This window comes from Homarus americanus, unplaced genomic scaffold (assembly GCF_018991925.1).
Source record: "Homarus americanus isolate GMGI-L3 unplaced genomic scaffold, GMGI_Hamer_2.0 scaffold23617, whole genome shotgun sequence".
In the NCBI taxonomy this organism is placed as follows: Eukaryota; Metazoa; Arthropoda; class Malacostraca; order Decapoda; family Nephropidae; genus Homarus; species Homarus americanus.
In genome coordinates this window covers 3,672,357-3,694,081 of record NW_024720711.1, presented here as the reverse complement: position 1 = coordinate 3,694,081, position 21,725 = coordinate 3,672,357, and the positions used below count along the sequence as shown (strand labels likewise).

General features: G+C 46.0%; 3 protein-coding genes across 3 annotated transcripts; all 3 read right to left on the bottom strand.

The window, feature by feature from the left end:
• Window positions 1-4,290: 4,290 nt before the first annotated feature.
• On the bottom strand, window positions 4,291-5,547 carry LOC121860825 (basic salivary proline-rich protein 2-like). Its single transcript, XM_042358211.1, has 2 exons — window positions 5,074-5,547; window positions 4,291-4,647 (listed from the first exon to the last, which is right to left on the bottom strand). The coding sequence occupies exons 1-2, from the start codon at window positions 5,545-5,547 to the stop codon at window positions 4,291-4,293; spliced, it is 831 nt and encodes a 276-aa protein (XP_042214145.1).
• A 361-nt stretch (window positions 5,548-5,908) lies between these two features.
• LOC121860824 (basic salivary proline-rich protein 1-like) lies at window positions 5,909-10,248 on the bottom strand. The gene is made up of 6 exons (XM_042358210.1): window positions 10,226-10,248; window positions 8,965-9,264; window positions 8,387-8,626; window positions 7,450-7,729; window positions 6,700-6,822; window positions 5,909-6,454 (listed from the first exon to the last, which is right to left on the bottom strand). The coding sequence occupies exons 1-6, from the start codon at window positions 10,246-10,248 to the stop codon at window positions 5,909-5,911; spliced, it is 1,512 nt and encodes a 503-aa protein (XP_042214144.1).
• Window positions 9,966-20,680, bottom strand: LOC121860742. Its single transcript, XM_042358074.1, has 5 exons — window positions 20,589-20,680; window positions 20,194-20,369; window positions 18,069-18,237; window positions 16,258-16,408; window positions 9,966-15,121 (listed from the first exon to the last, which is right to left on the bottom strand). The coding sequence occupies exons 2-5, from the start codon at window positions 20,252-20,254 to the stop codon at window positions 13,202-13,204; spliced, it is 2,301 nt and encodes a 766-aa protein (XP_042214008.1). The 5' UTR covers window positions 20,255-20,369; window positions 20,589-20,680; the 3' UTR covers window positions 9,966-13,201.
• Window positions 20,681-21,725: the final 1,045 nt, after the last annotated feature.

Genomic DNA, 21,725 nt, shown 5'->3' with positions numbered 1-21,725 from the left:
ACTAATGAACCAGCGAGACAGCGGAACGATCGGATTCCCAATCAGATTAAAAAAAATGATTACTTGGCTGGAATCACTCTGTGAATGGCATGGTATTGTTTACACGATTTCCCATAACCCTGCGGCCCCTCCATTGTTTTGTTTAGTGACGTCACAGTGGTGTGCACGTGCCGGGCGTGTATGTGACTCGAAGAGAAATATAATATTGATTATTTTATTCTGAGTAAAACTGGTCGCCTAAAGACTAGAAGCTAATTATTAGGAAGCGTAACGTTGGGTTGATCTTGACAAGAACGAATCATTATTACTTACTGGTGATTAAAATGAGATAAAAATGTTTTGTCAGATTATCATAGGAATAATATACATATAGAATAGTCAAACAATTGTCTTAATACTAGAAATATTAATCATTAAACCTCTACTATATGATCTAACTAGCAAAATACCTGGTGATTACAGATAATCTTCCGGTTTTTAACTAATTATAAAACCAAATTTTTGTGCATATGGTGGCGGTGTGGGGAAGGAATCCTTAGCTGTGTTGATTAAAGGTTAAAATATCTTACGTGTTGTAGACCATTTATTATACCGGGTTTGGTGTCATCCTCAAGTGGTTTAGTAAAATAAAAGTGGTTCACCTCAAAAATCTGCCTCCCCACCTTATTTCAACTGATTTCCTCCTTCCCAGCTTATTTCACTTAAAAATTAACCACCCTAATCCTATCCTATCCTATCCTATCCTATCCCCCATATAGTGTTACTGTGGTCAATCTTCCGATGAAATAAACTGTTAAAGGGTATGGGGTGAGGGTAAATCATCAGATAAGCCTAAAATTAATTGCTAGATACAATACTTTAAGGTAGTAGTTAATAATTTCACTCTATCGCAGGTAGAAACGTACTTCCACGAGTTTGGTTTTGTGATGCATTGCCTCTGTTCGAGCAATCAACGTTCTCCACGGGTCGAGAGGGACTTCCTGGAGGTTCCTTCACAGATGTTAGAAAACTGTGTGTGTGTGTGTGTGTGTGTGTGTGTGCGTGTGTGTGTGTGTATGTGTGTTATTTCTCATTTTAAGTAGTTGATAGAATTTTGAATATATACAAAGAAAGTTACAGTAAATATTGGAAAGCAATATATTTTGGATTCTTGAGTGAAATTTAGAAAAGTGTGGATATATTGCAATTGATATAAACTCTCTCCTTTACGCTACCTTCTTGTTTTAGTTACCAGAAAGAAGATAAAGCAAAACTTTACCTCGAATAAAAGATTGATTAAAAAAACATCATGATTAATATTATTATTGTCATCGTCATCATCATCCTTATTTTCCTTTGACAGACCGGCATCACACTGACCGACGAGATAATTGAGAAACTCACAAGTCCTTCAAGGTTGACGCAGGCGGGTTCCATCTACGACAGATCATCCTAGGAACATTCGACCAAACTATCCACACCTGAGGGGAGGCAGATACCGAGTCCTTCTTTGCTCAAATCTACCATGACATCATAAACATGTGGCATTATGTCTCACTCCAGAAAACGTAGTCATATGTTTAAGCACTTCAGAACAAGTCGGAACACGTCCAGTACAATTCGGAACATGTCTTAACAAGTTCAGAACGTGTAGGAAAGCATACTAGAACACGTTCCTTAATGGTATGCAGATTACCTCTGGGTCAACGAGGGTGACTAATGTCTCCTTCTCCTCCCTCACCCTTTCCTCCTCCTTCCCCTCCCTTTCCTCCTCATCCTCCCCTCCCCTTCCCACCCACTTCCATTATAGTTTAAGTGTTCAAGTTGTCAATCTGGTCAACACCTGCTGAGTCTGTGTCAACCTAACCAGTACTTACTAAGGCTCTATCTTTATTTATACACGAATCAACCTCTTAAGTGTAAGTTTACTTAAGTAGTTAACCTTTTTTGTACACTTTTTAACTTGTCTGAGAACCCTCACTCTTATAGTTATATATAAGTGATTCATTTTAAAGGTTTGCATTTTTTCTTTTGCCCAGAATGCGAACAGGTACCAAGTGCTCACATTACGACTCTGTTATGTTGGGGTTGTAACATGTCTCGTTGTTTTGTTTGTATGTTTCATTGCTTCCTTGTATTATTCTTTGTGGAGTGATTCCTTACATAGATGTCTCTGTCAGCTCATGTTATACAATGATAGTTGCACTTTCTTTTCCGTGTTATAATGTTATCAATTTTGTAGATGTAAGCTTACGTTTGTGACAGTACAGTATAAGTTGGACCCTGCAAGAAATTGTTTCTCTCACCCAATTCGATGGCTAATTATATACACAACACACATCAAAGAAAAAAAAACTACTACAGGAGCTGAGTCACTCATCCCTCACTCAGTTTTCTGTCGTAGTCTCCCGACGAGTAAACTATCATACCTGATACGTCATCAGTTGCTTCCCAGCTTTAGTGAGGTCCGGAAGCGCTTTCCTGTGTTTCCCAGGCCTTCCCTGTTCTCCCCTACGGCTTGCAAGACCCTTCTCCGAGTCTGTCTCCTGCTTCGTTCCTTGAAGGGAAGGGTTTTACTCATAGCTCCTCTTTGGAAGGCACAGTCGTGACGCATCACCCTCCTCGAGTGGTTCCCGAACCTCCTTCCCCTTCCTCTGGACAACTTCCTACGCGTGGATGGGAACATAGCCCTAGAGAAATGCTTAAGTGGCGGGGGCCTTCCCAGAGGCAGCGGGGGCCTTGCCAAGGACCGAGGAGCCTCGGTCCTCCCAGGGACTCTCGCAGGGGCGGCGGGGCCTCCAGGGGCCCTCCTTAGGGGTGACGGTGCTCCCCGTGGCCTCTCTGGAGCAGCAGCGCCCCCAGGGGCCCTGCCAAAGGCTGTGACACCTTCAGGGGCTCTTTCACTGGCAGTGATGCCCCAAGGAGCCCTGCCAGGGGCGGCAGCGCTTTCAGGATCTCCCAGGGGCACTTTCATGGTCGGTGGAGCCCCGAGGGGTCTTGCCAGGGGCTGTGGGTACCCAGGTTATCCTTCCAGGGGCTGTGGCGCCCCCAGGGGCCCTTCCAAAGGCGGCGGAACCTCCAGGAACCCTCATAGGGACGTGGTGTCGTACATATTACGTACGTCCGGCAATCCCTTACAAAACTGTGATTCGTGGAATAAAATGTAAATACACCCAATAACAGCCAAGAGGAGAACAGAGCACTCAGTCAGCACAACACTCCAACTTATGCTTTCCTGTTGGATACTTAGTCTCCTTTATATTGTTTCTCATGCGATGATACTGGAAATGCGATGGGCTGTGTATTTATATAATGTAATATCTCCCATTGTTCTAAATAATGATAAAATAATTGCCCCCAGAGGCCCTGCAAGGGCAGCGCTTCTGGAGACCCTACCATTTGCCCCACTAGGTGCGGCGCTTCCAGGGCCCCTCGCAGGGGCGGCGGTTACCCCAGAGGCCCTCCAAGGGCCCACAGGGGCCTTCCAAGAGGCTGTGGCGCCTCCAGAGGACCTCCCATGGCCTGCAACGACGCCAAGGGCCCTCCCAGGGGAGATGGCCACCGAAGGGATGCTTCCAGAATCGGCAGAGCAACCTGAAGCCCTCCCAGGGACAGTGGCACCTCCCAAAAGCCCTCTCAGGTGAGGTGGAGCCCTCAAGAGCACTGCCAGGGGCTGTGGAACCCTTTGGGCCTCTTCCAGGGAGTGTGGCGCCCTTAGGGCCCTCCTAGGGGCGACAGCGCCCCCCATGGCACTCCAAGGGGCAGCACCGCCCCCAGGAGTTCTCCCAAAGGTGGCAATTCCCCCAGGGTCTCTGCCAGGGGCTGTGGCACCCCCAGGACCTCTTCCAGGAGTTGTGGCGCCCCCACGTCCCTACCAGGGGCGGCGTCACCCTCTGGGGCCCTACCAGGGTTGGCGGTGCTTACACGGGCCCTCCCAGGGGTGGCGGTGATCCCAGAAGCCCTCTTAGAGGCTCCCCCTCCCGGGACAACCATAGCTTGTTGGTCGTGGTGTCTTACATATTACATACATCCGGTAATCCCTTACTTAACTGTGATTGGTCGAATAAAATGTAAATACACAAAATAATAGCCAATAGGAGAACAGAGCACCCAGTCAGCACAACACCCCAACTTATGTTTTCCTGTTGGATATTTAGTCTCCTTTATATTGTTTCTCATGCGATGATACTGGAAATGCGATGGGCTGTGTATTTATATAATGTAATATCTCCCATTGTTCTAAATAATGATAAAATAATTGCCCCCAGGGGCCCTACAAGGGCAGCGCTCCCTGGGGCCCTCCCATTTGGACTACCAAGTGCCACACTCCTGGAAGAGGCGATAAGGGTGCCACAGCCTCTGGCAGTGCTCTTGAGGGCTCCACCGCACCTGAGAGGGCCTTTGGGAGGTGCCACTATCCCTGGTAGGGCTCCAGGATGCTCCGCCGATCCTGGAGGCATCCCTTAAGTGGCCTTCGCCCCTGGGAAGGCCCTTGGCGTCGTTGCAGGCCATGAGAGGTCCCCTGGAGGCGCCACAACCTATTTGAAGGCCCCTGTGGGCTCTGGGAGGGCCTCTGGGGTTGCCCCCGCCCCAACGAGCGCCCCTGGAAGCGCCACACCTGGTGGGGCAAATGGTAGGGCCCCAAGGAGCGCTGTCCTTGTAGGGCCCCTGGGGGCAGTTGTTTTTGCACTATTTAGAACATTGGGAGATATAACATTAAATAAATACAACGCCCAATGCATTTCCAGTATCATCGCATCATGAACAATGTAAAGAAGACTAAATATGCACCAGGAAAACATAAGTTGGGGTGTTGTGCTGACTGACTGCTCTGTTCTCCTATTGGCTGTTATTTGGTGTATTTACATTAGTGCCGGACATATGCAATATGTACGACACCACGACCAAGCAAGGTATAGGGCTCCCGGGAGGGCGCGACTGTAAGAGGTCCCCTGGGGTCACCACCACCCCTGGGAGGGCTCGTGGGAGCACCGCCAATCCTGGTAGGGCCCTGGGGGGTGCCGCCGCCCCTGGTAGGGACTAGTGGGCGCCACAGTTTCTGGAAGAGACCCTGGGGGTACCCCGGCCCCTGACAGGGCCCCTAGGGGATTTGCCATCCTTGGGAAAACATCTGGGGGCGCCGCTTCCCCTGGGAGGGCCCTGGGGGGCACCACCGCCCCTGGGAGGGCCTTCGGGGCGCCACGTTCCCTGGAAGAATTGCCTCACGGTGCCATAGTCCCTGGCAGGGCTCCTGGAGGCTCCGACACCCTTGGAAGGACCCCTGGGTGTGCCATTGCCCTTGTGAGGCCTCTGGGGGGCTCCACCGACCAGGAAGTGTCCCTTAGGTGGCCACTGCCTCTGGGAGAGCTCTTGAGCGTCATTGCATCCCCTGGTAGGTCCCCTGGAGTCGTCACAGTCTCTCAGAGGGCCCCTGTGGTCCCTGGGAGGGCCTCTGGGGTTGCCGCCGCCCTTGCAAAGGCCTCCGAAAGCGCCGCACCTGGTTGGGCAAATGGGAGGGCCCAAAGGAGCGCTGCTCTTGTAGGGCCCCTTGTGGCAGTAGTTTATCATTCTTTAGAACAATGGGAGATATGACGTTAAATAAATACACAGCCCATCGCATTTCCAGTAACATTGCATCAGAAACACTATAAAGGAGACTAAATATCCAACAGGAAAACATAAATTGGGATGTTGTGCTGACTGGGTGCTCTGTTCCCCTATTGGCTGTTATTCGGTGTATTTACATTTTAGTCGACCAATAACAGTTAAGTAAAGTATTACTGGAAGTATGCAATATATATGTCACAATGACCAAGCAAGCTATAGTGGTCCCGTAAGGGGGCGCCTCTAAGAGGCCCCCCTGAGGTCGCCGCCACCCCTGAGAGGACCCGTGGGAGCACCGCCTACCCTGGAAGGGCTTCGGGAAGTGCTACCGCCCCCGATAGAGCCTTGGGGGCGCGACAGCTCCTAGAAGATTCCTTGGGGGTGTCACAGCCCATGGCAGGGCCCCTGGGGGATTTGCCACCTTTGGGAGAACCCCTGGGGGCGTACTGCCACCTGGGACGAACCCGGGGGGCGTTGTCGTTACTGGGAGGGCCTTGGGGACGCCACAATCCCTGGAAGAGGTCCTCAGGGCGCCACAACCCGTGGCAGGGCTCCCGGGGGCTCCGCCGCCCTTGGGAGGGCCCCTGAGGGGTGCCACTGCCTCTGGCAAGTCTCTGGGGAGTTCCGCGACCCTGGAAGTGTCCCTTAGGTGGCCACCGCCCCTAGGAGGGCCATTGGTGACGTTAATGCGCCTGTTAAGTCCCCTGGGGTCACCACAGCCTCTTATAAGGCCCCTGTGGTCCCTGGGAGCGCCTCTGGGGTCGCCGCCGCCCCTACGAATGCCCCTGAAAACGCCATACCTAGTGGGGCAAATGGGAGGGCCCCAAAGAGCGCTGCCCTTGTAGGGCCCCTGGGGGCAGTTGTTTTTGCGCTAATGAGAACAATGGGAGATATGACATTAAATAAATACACAGCCCATCGCATTTCCAGTATCATCGCATGAGAAACAATATAAAGGAGACTAAATATCCAACAGGAAAACATAAGTTGGGGTGTTGTGCTGACTGACTGCTCTGTTCTCCTATTGGCTGTTATTTTGTGTATTTACATTTTAGTCGACCAATCAGGGTTAAGTAAAGGATTGCTGGACGTATGCAATATGTACGACACCACAACCAAGCAAGCTATGGGCTTCTGGGAGATGGCTCTTCTAATAGGGTCCCTGCGAAGGTCCCTGGAAGCACCCCACCTGGTAGTGCAAATGGGAGGCCCCCAGGGAGTGCTGCCCTTGTAGGGCCCCTGGGGGCAATTGTTTTATCATTATTTAAAAAAATGGGAGATATTACATTAAATAAATACAGCCCATCGCATTTCCAGTATCATCGTATCAGAAACAATATAAAGGAGACTAAATATTCAACAGGAAAACATAAGTTGGGGTGTTGTGCTGACTGGGTGCTCTGTTCTCCTATTGGCTATTATTTTGTGTATTTACATTTTATTCCACCATTCACAGTTAAGTAAGGGATTACCGGATGTATGTAATATGTACGACACCACGACCAACAAGCTATGGTTGTCCCGCGAGGGGGAGCCTCTAAGAGGGCTTCTGGGATCACTGCCACCCCTGGGAGGGCCCGTGGAAGCACCGCCAACCCTGGTAGGGCCCCAGAGGGTGACGCCGCCCCTGGTAGGGACGTGGGGGCGCCACAACTCCTGGAAGAGGCCTTCGGGGTGCCACAGCCCCTGGCAAGGCCCTCTGGGGGAATTGTCACCTTTGGGAGAACGCCTGGGGGTGGTGCTGCCCCTTGGAGTGCCATGGGGGGCGTTGTCGCCCCTAGGAGGGCCCTAAGGGCGCCACACTCCCTGGAAGAGGACCAAAGTGTGCCACAGGCCCTGGCAGTGCTCTTGAGGGATCCACCGCACCTGAGAGGGCCTTTGGGAGGTGCCACTGTCCCTGGGAGGGCTCCAGGATGCTCCGCCGATCCTGGAAGCATCCCTTAGCTGGCCTTCACCCCTGGGAGGGTCCTCGGCGTCGTTGCAGGCCATGGGAGGTCCCCTGGAGGCGCCACAACCTATTGGAAGGCCCATGTGGGCTCTGGGAGGGCCTCTGGGGCCGCCGCCGCCCCTACAAGGGCCCCTGGAAGCGCCACACCTGGTGGGGCAAATGGTAGGGCCCCAAGGAGCGCTGCCCTTGTAGGGCACCCTAGAGGCAGTTGTTTTTGCACTAATTCGGACAATGGGAGATATGACGTTAAATAAATACACCGCCCATTGCATTTCCAGTATCATCGCATAAGAAACAATATAAAGGAGACTAAATATCCAACAGGAAAACATAAGTTGGGGTGTTGTGCTGACTGAGTGCTCTGTTCTCCTATTGGCTGTTATTTTGCGTATTTACATTTTAGTCCACGAATCAGAGTTAAGTAAGGGATTGCCGGACGTATGCAATATGTACGACGCCACGACTAAGCAAGGCATAGGGCTCCAGGGAGGGGGCGCCTCTAAGAGGTCCCCCTGAGGTCACCACCACCCCTGGGAGGGCTCGTGGGAGCACCATCAATCCTGAGAGGACCCAGGGGAGCCGCCGTCCCTGGTAGGGACTAGGGGGCGCCACAGTTCCTGGAAGAGACCCTGGGGGTACGACAGCCCCTGGCATGGCCCCTGGGGGGTTTGCCATCTTTGGAAAAACCTTTGGGGCGCTGCTTCCCCTGGGAGGGCCCTGGGGTGCACAGCCGCCCCTGGGAGGGCTTTCGGGGCGCCACGTTCCCAGGAAGAAGGCCTCACGGTGCCTCAGTCCCTTGGGAGGATCCCTGGGGGTGCCATTGCCCCAGTCAGGGCTCTGGGGGGCTCCACCGACCTGGAAGTGTCCCTTCGGTGGCCACTGCCTCTGGGAGGGCCCTTGGTGTCGTTGCACAACCTGGGAGGTCCCCTGGGGTTGTCACAGTCTCTTGGAGGGACCCTGTGGTCCCTGAGAGGACCTCTGGGTTTGCCGCCGCCCCTGCAAAGGCTTCCATAAGCGCCGCACCTGGTTGGGCATATGGGAGGGCCCAAAGGAGCGCTGTTCTTGTAGGGCCCCTTGTGGCAGTAGTTTATCACTCTTTAGAATAATGGGAGATATGACGTGAAATAAATACACAGTCCATCGCATTTCCAGTATCTTCGCATCAGAAACACTATAAAGGAGACTAAATATCCAACAGGAAAACATAAGTTGGGGTGTTGTGCTGACAGAGTGCTCTGTTCTCCTATTGGTTGTTATTCAGTGTATTTACATTTTAGTCCACTAATCACAGTTAAGTAAAGTATTGGTGGACGTATGCAATATGTACAACACCATGACCAAGCAGGCTATAGTGCTCCCGTAAAGGGGCGCCTCTAAGAGGTCCCCCTGAGGTCATCACCACCCCTGAGAGGACCCGTGGGAGCACTGCCTACCCTGGGAGGTGCCGCCGCCCCCGATAGGGCCTTGGGGCCGCGATAGCTCCTGGAAGATTCCTTGGGGGTGCCACAGCCCATGGCAGGGCCCCTGGGGGATTTGCCACCTTTGGGAGAACCCCTGGGGGCGTACTGCCACCTGCGACGAACCTAGGGGGTCCTGTCGTCCCTGGGAGGGCCTTGGGGGCGCCACAGTCCCTGGAAGAGGTCCTCAGGGCGCCACAACCTGTGGCAGGGCTCCTGGGGGCTCCGCCGCCCTTGGGAGGGCCCCTGATGGGTGCCACTGCCTCTGTGAAGTCTCTGGGGGTTCCGCGACCCTGGCTAGTCACTGTTCATAAATGTCCGTTTTGAGGTCTGTCTCAGTCTCATGGATGATGTTCCGAAACATTTCCATTTAATGAATATTTCAGTGCGTTTGTAATCATCAGCCAGTGGCTTGTTTACATATGCCTTGCTTCTACCCAGCACGTCACATACATTAATACATTGCTTTATGGAAATCTTGTTATACTGAAGTATCTGGTATGCCATAAAGGACAACTGCCTGCCCCAATCCTACCCCCATCTCTAGTTGTTGCTAATATGGCGACCAGGGGTACCATTTATGATGATGCACTGGGGATCATATCAAAACATTTCATCTCTAGCGTTTCCAATTGTAGCGATGGAAAATCTAATAATACTCTTTGGGACAGTGTACACTAGCTATAGAAGGCATCTGCAAGGTGGGGTCCGATGGGTGTTAGCATGAACACTACGACTCCTATTGTCTTGGTAGGGTTGTCAAAATCCTGTGCCTGTTATCATATTGTCTAGCAAAACATTTGGCAGATACGTTTTGAAGAGAGAGGACACTAGCTACTACATCATCAAGGTTAAGTTAAGAAATTACGGTACAGTAGTTAATTCCCAATTGAAATAAGCTGGGGGATTAATCTTCAGGTGATCCATTCAACACTATTTGGAAGATAACTAAAGGAGCAAGAGAATCAAACACACTATTTCATGTAATCTTTTATTAACTTTCAATTTGTGCCTTACAGTTACCAGGACATCGTCTCTGTAGGAATGTTCACAAATTGATCTTTTTTTTTTCATGTATTTTCTTCTTTTTGACTTGAATGATGTGTGGCCAACCCATCTTGCTCCTCGAACACAACCGTGGCCACACCAGTAGTTTTTCATTACTACTACCTGTATACCCTTGTTACCCTTGAATACACCCAGGCCACATTTTCACACCTTGGTCACACTCACTTACCCTGCAAGACACCCTGACCACATATTCTTTACCCTGCAACACACCTTGGTCAAACTATCACACCCTATCCACACTTTCTTACCTTAGCCATATACCCTGTAACACATCCTGGCCACATTTTCTTATCTTGCAATCCCCCCCTGGCCGCACATTCCAATCCTGAAAGACACCCGATCCACATTTTCTTAACTTGCAACACACCCTGGCCACACCTTCCTACCCTGCAACACACCCTAGCCACATTTTTTATCCTGTACCACACTATGGTAACAATATCTGATTGGCCACACTATACGACTGACCACATCACCTAAGGAACTGTAACATATCAAAGAAATACTCTAATGTGGTCCTCTGCTCCTTGGCCTCCTAGCCTATCTTCTACACATGTTGGAACACCTGTCTTTCTAGGCTACACCTGTAAGTGCTGGAATTCATCTGTCTATGTTGGGAATGCATCTGTATCTTACAACTCGAAGAAGCTGACTTTACTGGTTCTTGCCTATGCCAGGTTACATCGTCAGGAAGCACTCACCTTCAGGCAACACTCAGGGCAGAAGACCAGGTGATTTGAGCATCCTCTTACACCTCACACGGAGCAAGAGAGATTCTGGCCATCAACACCACAACCGTCTTATACTTTTATATGGAAAAATGAGCCAAGTTTTGACAGAAATAAAATGGATAAAACAATTGAATTTGACAAACAGGTTTATGACATCACAGCAACAAGGGGCATGTTTCTTTATTCTTTTTCTTTTTGTTTTTTTGTTTTTTATGAACTAAAACACACGTTTTGCTAAGAAGACAGACAAGAAGTTGCATTCCCACTAAGTCTCCCACATGAAAGAAGTAAATTAGTGTCTTGGTGTGGGAGCTTGAGGCATTTCAGTACATCAAAAATTGTGTGGGGGTAAAAGAAGAGGTGGGTTGTGTCTCTCCCTCACCCACCCTGTAAGGTCTGCGGTATGATGCTCTCATTCTGAATGTCTTTTATGCCATTGTTTTATGAATGAATCAACTTCAACACTCCTAGTTGGCACTCGTTTTCATTACTCAAACGGTAAAGAGATCAAAGCCTTAATAACCGAAATCTTCTGCATTGGTAAAATTATAGAAAATAAAAGCTAATTTTGAGGAAAAAAAGCCAAGTGTGTGCAAGCAAACATAATCCAAACTTCCTACAGAATGAATAATGGAAATAATCTTCACACAACTAAAAGAAACAGGTTAACATATACTGTAGCAAGAGTGAAAGTCACTTCACTCAATCAAACTAAACTGAACTCCACAAACTTGTAAATGATAAACACTATGAAGGAAGCTTGACAAGAACAAAGCACCTCAAATTGTTCCCTTGTAGTCGAGGCCCAAAGCCAACACAAAATAATTTATGGTTGCAGAAATTTTCACATTTTTACCGCTACTTTAAAATTAGGTCTGGAAGGTCCATTTAGCTAACTGATTGTAAACAGCGATTGTTATTACAAGTTTGTACTTCTACAGTCAGGTTTGACACTCCTAACACTGCCACACCACAACTGATCATAGTCAGGGTCCCTGTACACAGCTCCACCACGGTAAGCTCACTGTTCTCTGCGTGACTTGAAAAGTAACTTTCATTTTGTAATAGTTTTCACACTAACTTTAAAAATATTTTTTTTTTTGTGTAAGTAGTAATTTTCAAACTAGCTTAGAAAGAAACTTTATATCTATGGTATCTTCACACTACACCTGCCAATAATAATACATTATTGTAATTTCAGACAAACTTTAAAAAATGTTGTGGTAATTTCTTGACTAACTTGAAAAAAAAGATAAATGCGTTAATTTGTGAACTACCATGAAAAATAAAATAAAATATATTGTGGTAGATTTCCATACTAACTTGAAAATGAACCTTTTTTTGCAATCGTTTTCCAGACTAAGTTGAAAAGCAACTTTCCTTTCATGGTAGCTTCAAGACGAAGAGGCCAGAGAAAGCCACGCCATAATGACATCACAGACACAACAATAAACACCACAAGAGTAATGGTCACACAGGAGAGGATAATGTGTGTTGAGATAATCTTCTATGTATAAGAACCCTGCATCATACACACTGTGGACCAGGTGACCAGTTGTCATCCTCCACAAGGTTTACCAGGACCCGCAGCAAAAGTCTGTGTCCTTAATACTTGAACATCATCGTAATTATGCAACAATTTGTTAATTTATATTGAAACTGCGTCATACCAAACTGGGGTTGCCATGGCTCATGCGGATGCAGAATATACACAAATGGTCACTAGATATGCGCTATGATTTCACATAAGCTTTCTCATCAATAAATATGAACATACAAAATTTGGTGCTACTTGCGTTATGAAAATACAATATATATTTAGCATAGTAATCAAACTCCATCTAAATCAACTAACATTTTTTTAACTTCGGTTTGAAGATTATAATCTATATTCACAGCAAACTGCAGAGGTCATATGGACTGTTCATCCATATTTAAATGCAGGTTGTCGTCTCACACACCCACTGGTCCTGGTGTATTATTATCAAACACCATCTACTGTACGGGATCACTTCCACCATACATCTGTCTTGGTAAGCTTCCACAATATATATATACTGTACTGTACATGTCCTGCACTTAACATATGCACAAAATCATATCCAAAAGTACAAAATTAAAAAAAAAAAATCTTCACCACACTGGAAGGCTTGTGAATCACTAGAGCCAGCCTATAGTACACCACCTCCCCGTCACCTTGGCTGCTCCACCACTCACCCAACACGGATGTCCAGTCTTGGTTCTCGACAACATTCCTGTGCAGCTCCAACAGATTCTCATCAATAAACAATTCCCAATTTTTTGTTCACTACACTACCCCCATCATCATCATCCCCTACTTTTACGTCCTGGCTCTACCAACAATGTCTCACATATACACACACACTAGACCTGAGGTTTAAGACTTAGTTTCACACTTCAGTACCATCAGGTCCTTCATCTTGGAAGACTCGGCCATTATCACCCAGGGAAGCTTTCCTTGAGTCACTAGTTGTTGAGGATACGGAGAGCCGTTTGCTATTGGGTTTTGGTGGTGGTTTAGGGGGAACCTTCTTACCAGACGTGGCCACGATGACTGGGCCTCCTGGCGACCCCAGGCTAATGTCACCCTTGTTGACATTATTCTTGCCACTCACAGAGTTATTGTTGTTGTTGTGTTGGGAGGAACTGTCCAGAGTAGACTCGTTACTGGAGCCCAGAGGATTTTTGCTGGGTGTGGCGTGGTGGCCGTTAAGGGGAGGTTGATGAGGGGAGTGGTGTTGAGGGGACACTGAAACAACGGGAGATGATGTACGGTAAGCAGGCGAGGCGGTGCGTACTGTACTAGCATTGGACGGTGTCGGAGAGTGGGCAGCCAGACGCGCGCGTGCGTTCAGGTGAGAGGAAGGAGTCTCATGTTGAGGGATGCTCAGACCACTGTTGCCGTCAAGCAGGTTGGGTGTTGATCGAGGGAGTGTAGAGCTTTGATTTCGGGATTGAAGGCGGCCAGGCTGGGTACTCTGATTAACTGGGGTGTAGTAAGGTGGAAGAGAAGGTGGGGAGTTAGGGGACTGTGGTGTACGTGGAGTGAATGGTTCTGCAGCACGTAATGCTGGCCGGGTAAGATCAGTACGTGACGTACCATCAGCAGTAGTACGTGGTCCTAGTGTGTCGTAGATGGGATCTAGACGAACCACTTTCCCATCCTCACTGGCTGGAGGTGGTGATGTGCTGTCTGGCTCAACTGATGAGGGGTGGCCTGCCCAGGAAGGGGAGCGATGCCTGCGTGGGAGAGTCACATACCCAGGCCGCTGCTGCACTTGGTGGGGCGGCGCATATGCCACTGGGTAGTGAGGGTAATCTGGATGAGTGTAGCTGTAGCGCCAATCCCCAGGTGTTGTGAACTGAGGAGCCACCAGCGAGTGATAGGAGAGCTGTGTTGGTGACACGGCTCTGGGTCGTGTCATGTCCAGCAAGTCTGGGTAGTGCGCCATATAGTCAGCGAGGGCACAGTGTGAGGGTGTGGCGGTGGTGTCGAGAGGTAGGGTGGTATCCTGGGAGGGAAGATCATCGTCCTCCTCTTCCAGCGTAGCCAGGGGAGTGCGGTGAGAGGCAGGACCAGCTTCAGGGTAGTCTACCTCATCATAATTCCTGTGTGCTCCAGGATCAGTGTTGAGGGCCATCAACTCCAGGTCAGTCTGTGGCACCTTCTCATACTTGCGTGGAGGCTTCTCAACGGGGTTGACAATCAGCACATTTTTGTGTTCTATGTGATTCCCGCCAGCAACACCGTTCACCTTCGGCCGAGGTTTTGATTCATGACGCTTCCGCTTTTTCAGGCAGCAACAAATTAAAATAAGGATGAGAATCAACAACAGCAGACCACCTGCTGCTATAGCAATAATTATATACAGGTCGAGGCCAGTCTTAGGACTAATAGCCCCAGGTAGTGTCGGGGTGGCTGGGATGAGGGATATATTTTGCTCCACTAATCCGGCTAAGTTATCTGCCACACAGGTGTAGTAAGTAAAGTCATGATCTGACATGTGGGTCACTGTGAGCTGGGTCCAGCGCTCCTCACCCTCCACCACTTCGTTTACCACATATCTCTGCTCTGGCTGAGAGAACGGTATGATGGACATATTGGTCAACACTCGGCCATGAAGGACCCATTTCAGCTGGGGTAGTGGGTCACCTGAGGCACGGCACGTCATGGAGGCGTTCTGGCCCAGGGCAGCCGGGATCTGAGACTGAGGTACTACAAGATTTGGTCTACACGCCAGCTCATACTCAGACAATTCCTCCCACTTACGACCTGAGACTCGCTCAGGTGAGTGGCAGGTAACATGCGTCTGTGGGGGGAAAATAAAATACATTAGAGTTATCACTATAATATAATGTTAATATAATAATCATAAACGTTTGAAATTTTCTCTGTACATATAGCAAAGTACAATATCTGACTGTTTGTCTGTCTGTTTACTATGTATGGCTGCAGTTAAAAGATAGAGTTAAAGTTTAGCGTGGGGATGTTCAGTCATAAACAAAATTCCTGTCGCTGCCTCTGCTGCTCCACGAACCCCGACATTCAGACTCTGAACCAGAAGCATTTATGGACAGAATAATGCATTGTTGCATCGGTATCTAATGTTTTGTGTTCATGAGTCTGAATCTTGGGGTTCGTGGAGCAGCAGAGGCGTGACATACAGGAGGCACCTCAAGGCACTTGAAAACTTTCACCAACATAGTCTACGTTCCATCATCCTAGTTCACTGGGAAGACAAGAGAAAAAATGCCAGTATTCTCACTGACACCAACTGTAGGAGCATCGAGGCTACCATTATCTATGGACAACTACGCTGGACTGGCCATGTTACTGGTATGGACGACAGTAGACTGCCAAAGTAGCTACTTTACAGTCACCTAACGAATTGTAAACGTAACGCTGGTGGGCAATTGAAAAGGTATAAGGATTGTCTTAAGACAAACCTGAAAAAGTGCCAAATCGATCTCCTCACTGCGAGAAGATTACTCAGCACCGTAACGCTTGGAGGAGCACCACACAATAAGGTGTCAATACTTTTGAGTTAGCCCGACGGCACACCGAGGCAGACAAGCGCCAACACTGGAAAGACGCTGCTGCCGCCCCTCCCGCACTAGATGTAGCCCGTCACATGTGTAACATCTGTGAACGACCCTGCCAGTCCCATATTGGCCTCTTTAGTCATCTCAGAACTAATAAACGTAGGTGACATCCCTAATAACTCATATCATTTTATCATAGCTGGATGATCGTCATACTCGATACGGAGTGACAGCAAAGAAGTAGCAGTAGGCTGTACCATTATATGATAGTGTAGTGGCTATAGTGTACATGAATAGTGTAGTGGCTGTACTGTACATAATATTGGAGTTACATACTGTAAATAGACAAACCCTTGCAACACCGGATACCTCAGCTAGAGAAAACAATGGACGAACAACTTACCTGAAGAAGTGACCTGCTCTTCACCCAGCGGACGAGATTCTTGAGGTGACAGTCACACACCCACTGATTGTCGTGAAGCTCTAACTCCACCAGGTTGGTGTTGTTGGTGAAGAGCTCAGGCTGCACCAACTTGAGCTGGTTACCTGATAACCTGGGGGGAGGCGTCAAGATTTTAGACTCTTCTTCTGGTTCAGTTTGTGTTTCTTAAGGTTTATAAACCTATTTACCCTATGTTGTTCACCTTATATTAATTAACACTACTTGGCGTCCATGTTTTTAACCTTATTTTACGGTGGACTTTAACCTGATTTCTATATATTAACTACAAATAAGTAATTGTGTTTAGCTTGTGGTTCAACACAGATGTAGACAACACTATGTTATGTCAATTACAGGTGCAGACAAGACTAAAGCTTGCTAATTACAGGTGCAGACAACACTAAGTCAATAAGTCATGCCAATTACAGGTGCAGACAACACTAAGGCTTGCCAATTACAATCAAGTTTAATGATAATGAAACAAAATTAGAAGAAGAAGAAAGAGCCACGACATTAATTTTACGACACACATACACTAACTACTACCTAATGTACAGTAATTCCCTTCAAAAAAATAACATTAACTTATTCTCCAACAGTTTTCTCTCTTAAATACAAACTCTGTACTAATACAATTTTAACATTTAACAACGGGGGGTAATAATAATTTAACAGCATGGTAATGAGGATAATAGAATAATGCTAATATTTTACATCAGAATAATGGATTAAAAGGTAAAAATACGTTACAGTCTCGAATAACACTTGAGAAAAATAATGTTGGAATAAATAAAAATATCTGAATATTTACTGAAGAAATTTAAACAAAGAAAGACTCATTGGTAATAGGTTAATAAATAAATAAATATAGATAATTCAAATAAAAATAACACATCTGTATCCCCCTTGTATTTATGCGTATTCAGTAGACTGTCTATATACCCGATAAAAAAAAAAAGAATCGTCAAAGATGTTCCAACAATGTAAATCACTGAGGCACAACCAATAAACTATGTAAAGATCTTAATTAAAATCTGGTGAAATATAGAACACCCAAGGGGCAATCATCTCCGCGTCTACAGTCAAGAGTGAGTGAGTGTACATTATTCAACAGTTAATGATTAGTGCTCTTCCAGCGAGAGTGACTGTGTAGAGATGTATAGACTGGTCAGCGCCCCAACACACTGTAATACTGACAACTATAGCCACTATGGTCCAGGATTATATAGGGCTATATTTGGGACTAAACTCTCGGCTTGTTGTGCTGGATCGGTATAATATAAACAGCTGGTCCAGTATTGTATAAACAGCTGGTCCAGTATAGTATAAACAGCTGGTCCAGTATAGAATAAACAGCTGGTCCAGTATAGAATAAACAGCTGGTCCAGTATAGAATAAACAGCTGGTCCAGTATAGTATAAACAGCTGGTCCAGTATAGTATAAACAGCTGGTCCAGTATAGTATAAACAGCTGGTCCAGTATAGTATAAACAGCTGGTCCAGTATAGTATAAACAGCTGGTCCAGTATAGTATAAACAGCTGGTCCAGTATAGTATAAACAGCTGGTCGAGTATTGGTTTTTATTTTGAATTCCAATTTCAACAGTTAACTACTACTACCACCACCACAATTACTGTATACAGGTCAGTACTGTAGAAGACATTAACAGTGCCTATATAGTGCCACAGTGCTAGGTAAACAGTGACCTACATCAAGTGAATCAAGCAGTGCCAAGTGCCAGGTAAACAGTGCCAAGTTAACAATGACTTACCTTAGGGAGTCGAGAAGCTTGAGGTTGGAGAAGGCGAAGTTATGGATGTAATTTAGTTTATTCTCCCGGAAGTAAAGTTTACGGAGGTGAGGCAGAGGAGGAAACTGGACCCCATCTAACCGTGAGAGTTGATTCATGCTGAGGTCCAACACACGGAGCTTCTCCAGACCTAACATAAACACACACACACACAAACACAAATTACGTTAAAAACTCATGAATAAAAGTCAGAATATTAAAAAAAAATATACGTAAAAAATAATATTAATTAAAATCAAATTATGTCAAATTTTTATTACATATACATCAGAGAACTTCATTATGTGATCAAAGATGCTTTATATCCTAAGTACAAGAGTATACAGTACTTTAGTTCTAACATGATAAAATATTAATACATATACTGTATAAAGTTAAAAGTTAAAAGTAAGTGCATCCATCGTAGAAAATCTCGTTACTGTATAATTATGAGAGTTTATGAGTGCATGTCTGTACTTAACTAATCTAATGGGATCAGATGGATACATTTTTTAAGATATCTCACTTCTTAACCTAACCTAACCTAACCTAACCTAACCTAACCTAACCTGACAGATTAAAACATAGAAAAACAGACTAGGATACTAAAAAAAGCAAGAAAATCCGAATGAAACACATTTAAACAGACCCAAACAGAAAACAAAGACTAAAACATGCAAAAACAGACCCAAACAGAAAAAAACAGACCCAAACAGAAAAAAACAGACCCAAACAGAAAAAAAGACCCAAACAGAAAAAATACCCAGATTAAAACAAAAACAAAAACAGACCAACACAACAAAACCAGACCAAAACGCATAAAACAAAAACAACTACAGAACACAGGGACACAAACAAAATACTGTCTAGTAGTAAAAGTATAAATATTCAACAGAGGAGAGACTGTGTTATTGGTAATAGCTCTAACAGAAAACCACCACACCACCTTCACCAACAACAATACGTCACTCAACAAACAAACAATACGTCACTCAACAAACAAACAATACTTCACTGAACAAAACCAATACGTCACTCAACAAACAAACAATACGTCACTCAACAAACAAACAATACTTCACTGAACAAAACCAATACGTCACTCAACAAACAAACAATACGTCACTCAACAAACAAACAATACTTCACTGAACAAAACAATACGTCACTCAACAAACAAACAATACGTCACTCAACAAACAAACAATACGTCACTCAACAAACAAACAATACGTCACTCAACAAACAAACAATACTTCACTTTTTGTAGCAGGAAACTTTACCTCAACAAACTATTTTATCGGTATAGACAATAAACAATATATTTGGTGTGGAACTTTTGTGGGACCTTTGTGGGAACTTTTGTGGGACCTTTCTGGGAACTTTTGTGGGAACTTTTGTGGGAACTTTTGTGGAAGTATAATAACGTTGAAGAGGAAAACTTTAGTGAATTACTTTTATATATAATGATAATAACACCGGGTCGTAAAGTTGATGTAAATAGACCTATTATTTTCCCTACATTAAATAGCATTACATTAATACAACAGCGTAATAGAGGTGTAGATTTGGTTGTATTCTAGGGTTTAAACTTTAAATGATTAATAATGATCAACTAGAAGGACCAAAAAAATATTGACCAATTAAATTCAACTTTGCCTTCTCACACACACACACACACACACACACACACACACACACACACACGCACGCACACACACACACACACACACACACACACACACACACACACACACACACACACACACACACACACACACACACAGTGGAATACAGAAATATTTTGAAATTAGATAAAAAGATAAAATTAACAATGGGTAGTGAGTGACAGATGATATGGAGTCATAATTAAGTTTACCTACACTACAAAGTCACTCTATGGAAAGAAATCTAATCATGGACAGGTGTAAAATGTCAGGTTAATTGGTTTGGTCCGTGAGGGTATTAATAATGAGGTGTGTGTGTGAATCAATGTTAATTAACAGAAGGGCAGACCGAGAGAGAGAGTGTGTGTGTTTTTATTTATGCAAGCACTATCAGTCTCTAGCTCGACCTACACACACACACCCCAGGCGACTCGACCTACCCGTGAAGGTATGCGGATGGAGCTTGTCGATTCTGTTGCCACTTAGGTCGAGTTCGATCATAATCCGCAAGTCCTAAAAGGCGTCCTTGTGCACACTGCGGATCTGGTTGTCCTTCAGGTACAGCTTCTGCAGGTTGACCAGTCCGGCCTTCTTGAAAGCATCCTTCTCCAGGTATCTGTAATGAGAACTGCGTTAGGTGGACAAAGTAAAGGAAGGAGAGATTGGTAACAATATGTAAAATAAAAAGAAAATCAACCTTGAATCATACGAAAGTGAGTCACAAAAAAAAAAATGGGAAAGACGCAGTAAATCAGAGACAACAGATGATAAAAACATGTCAAAAGTAAATAGCTTAGGGAAGAGAAAACGTGTAGTGGGAGGAGGGGATACTTACATAATGTTGTTGTTGGCTAAGTTAAGCTCTTGCACTTCTGTACTGAGTGTGGTGGGCACTGTTGAGAACCCCGCTGATCGACAGTCTGCCAGCTGTAACCAAACACATACACGGGAGTTAGTGATACATAGTTTGCATATGAGAGAAAACACACACACACACACACACACACACACACACACACACACACACACACACACACACACACACACACTTTGTCTCTCGCCTAAGTGTGTTGAAATCTCTTTTAATAAACAATTTTGCCATGTAAAAATACTCGTATATATATTAACTTTGAAGCTGCCTTCCCCTCTCACTCTTCCCCTCTCCCTCCCTCCTTTTCCCCCTCCTCCTGTTACTCTCCCCTCATCTTTATCCTATTCTCTTTTTCCCTCCCTCTCTCACCCTCTCTTTCACCTGTTACTATCTCTCGCTCTCCCCTCACTTTCACCCATCTCCCTTTTCTCTTCTCCCTCTCTTATGTTACTTTCGATTCCCTTTCTATGCTTCTGTTCATCTCTCCTTCCCTCTCCTCTTCCACCATCTTCCTCTTCTCTCGTTCTTTCACTTTCCTCGTTCATCCCCTCACGCCCATCTCTGCTTCTTGACAAAAGAGAGAGAGAGAGATCAGAGAGAGACAGAAAAACGGAGAGAAACGAAATATATGAGAGAGAAAGGAAAAAAAAGTAGCAGGAATTGAATAAAAGAAAGTCAAGTGAATAAGAAGAGAGAGAGAGAGTTACAAAACGCTCCAGTTTCTAAAATATTAAATGATCCAATCTTCTTTGCACTGTGAACAGATTTGTGAAGTGTATAATGTTTCCCAGCTTGAGTGGTGAGGCTGTACAGTATTCCCAGCTTGAGTGGTGAGGCTGTACAGTATTCCCAGCTGAGTGGTGAGGCTGTACAGTATTCGCAGCCAGATACAGTCAAACAAACACACAGCCAGATACAGTCAAACAAACACAGCCAGATACAGTCAAACAAACACACAACCAGATACAGTCAAACAAACACACAAGATACAGTCAAACAAACTAATCGAACTCTTTTATTTGCAGGAATAAGTATACTCGTAGCTGAGTAGACAGACAGACAGACAGACAGACAGACAGACACCCACTTTTCGGTTGCTGG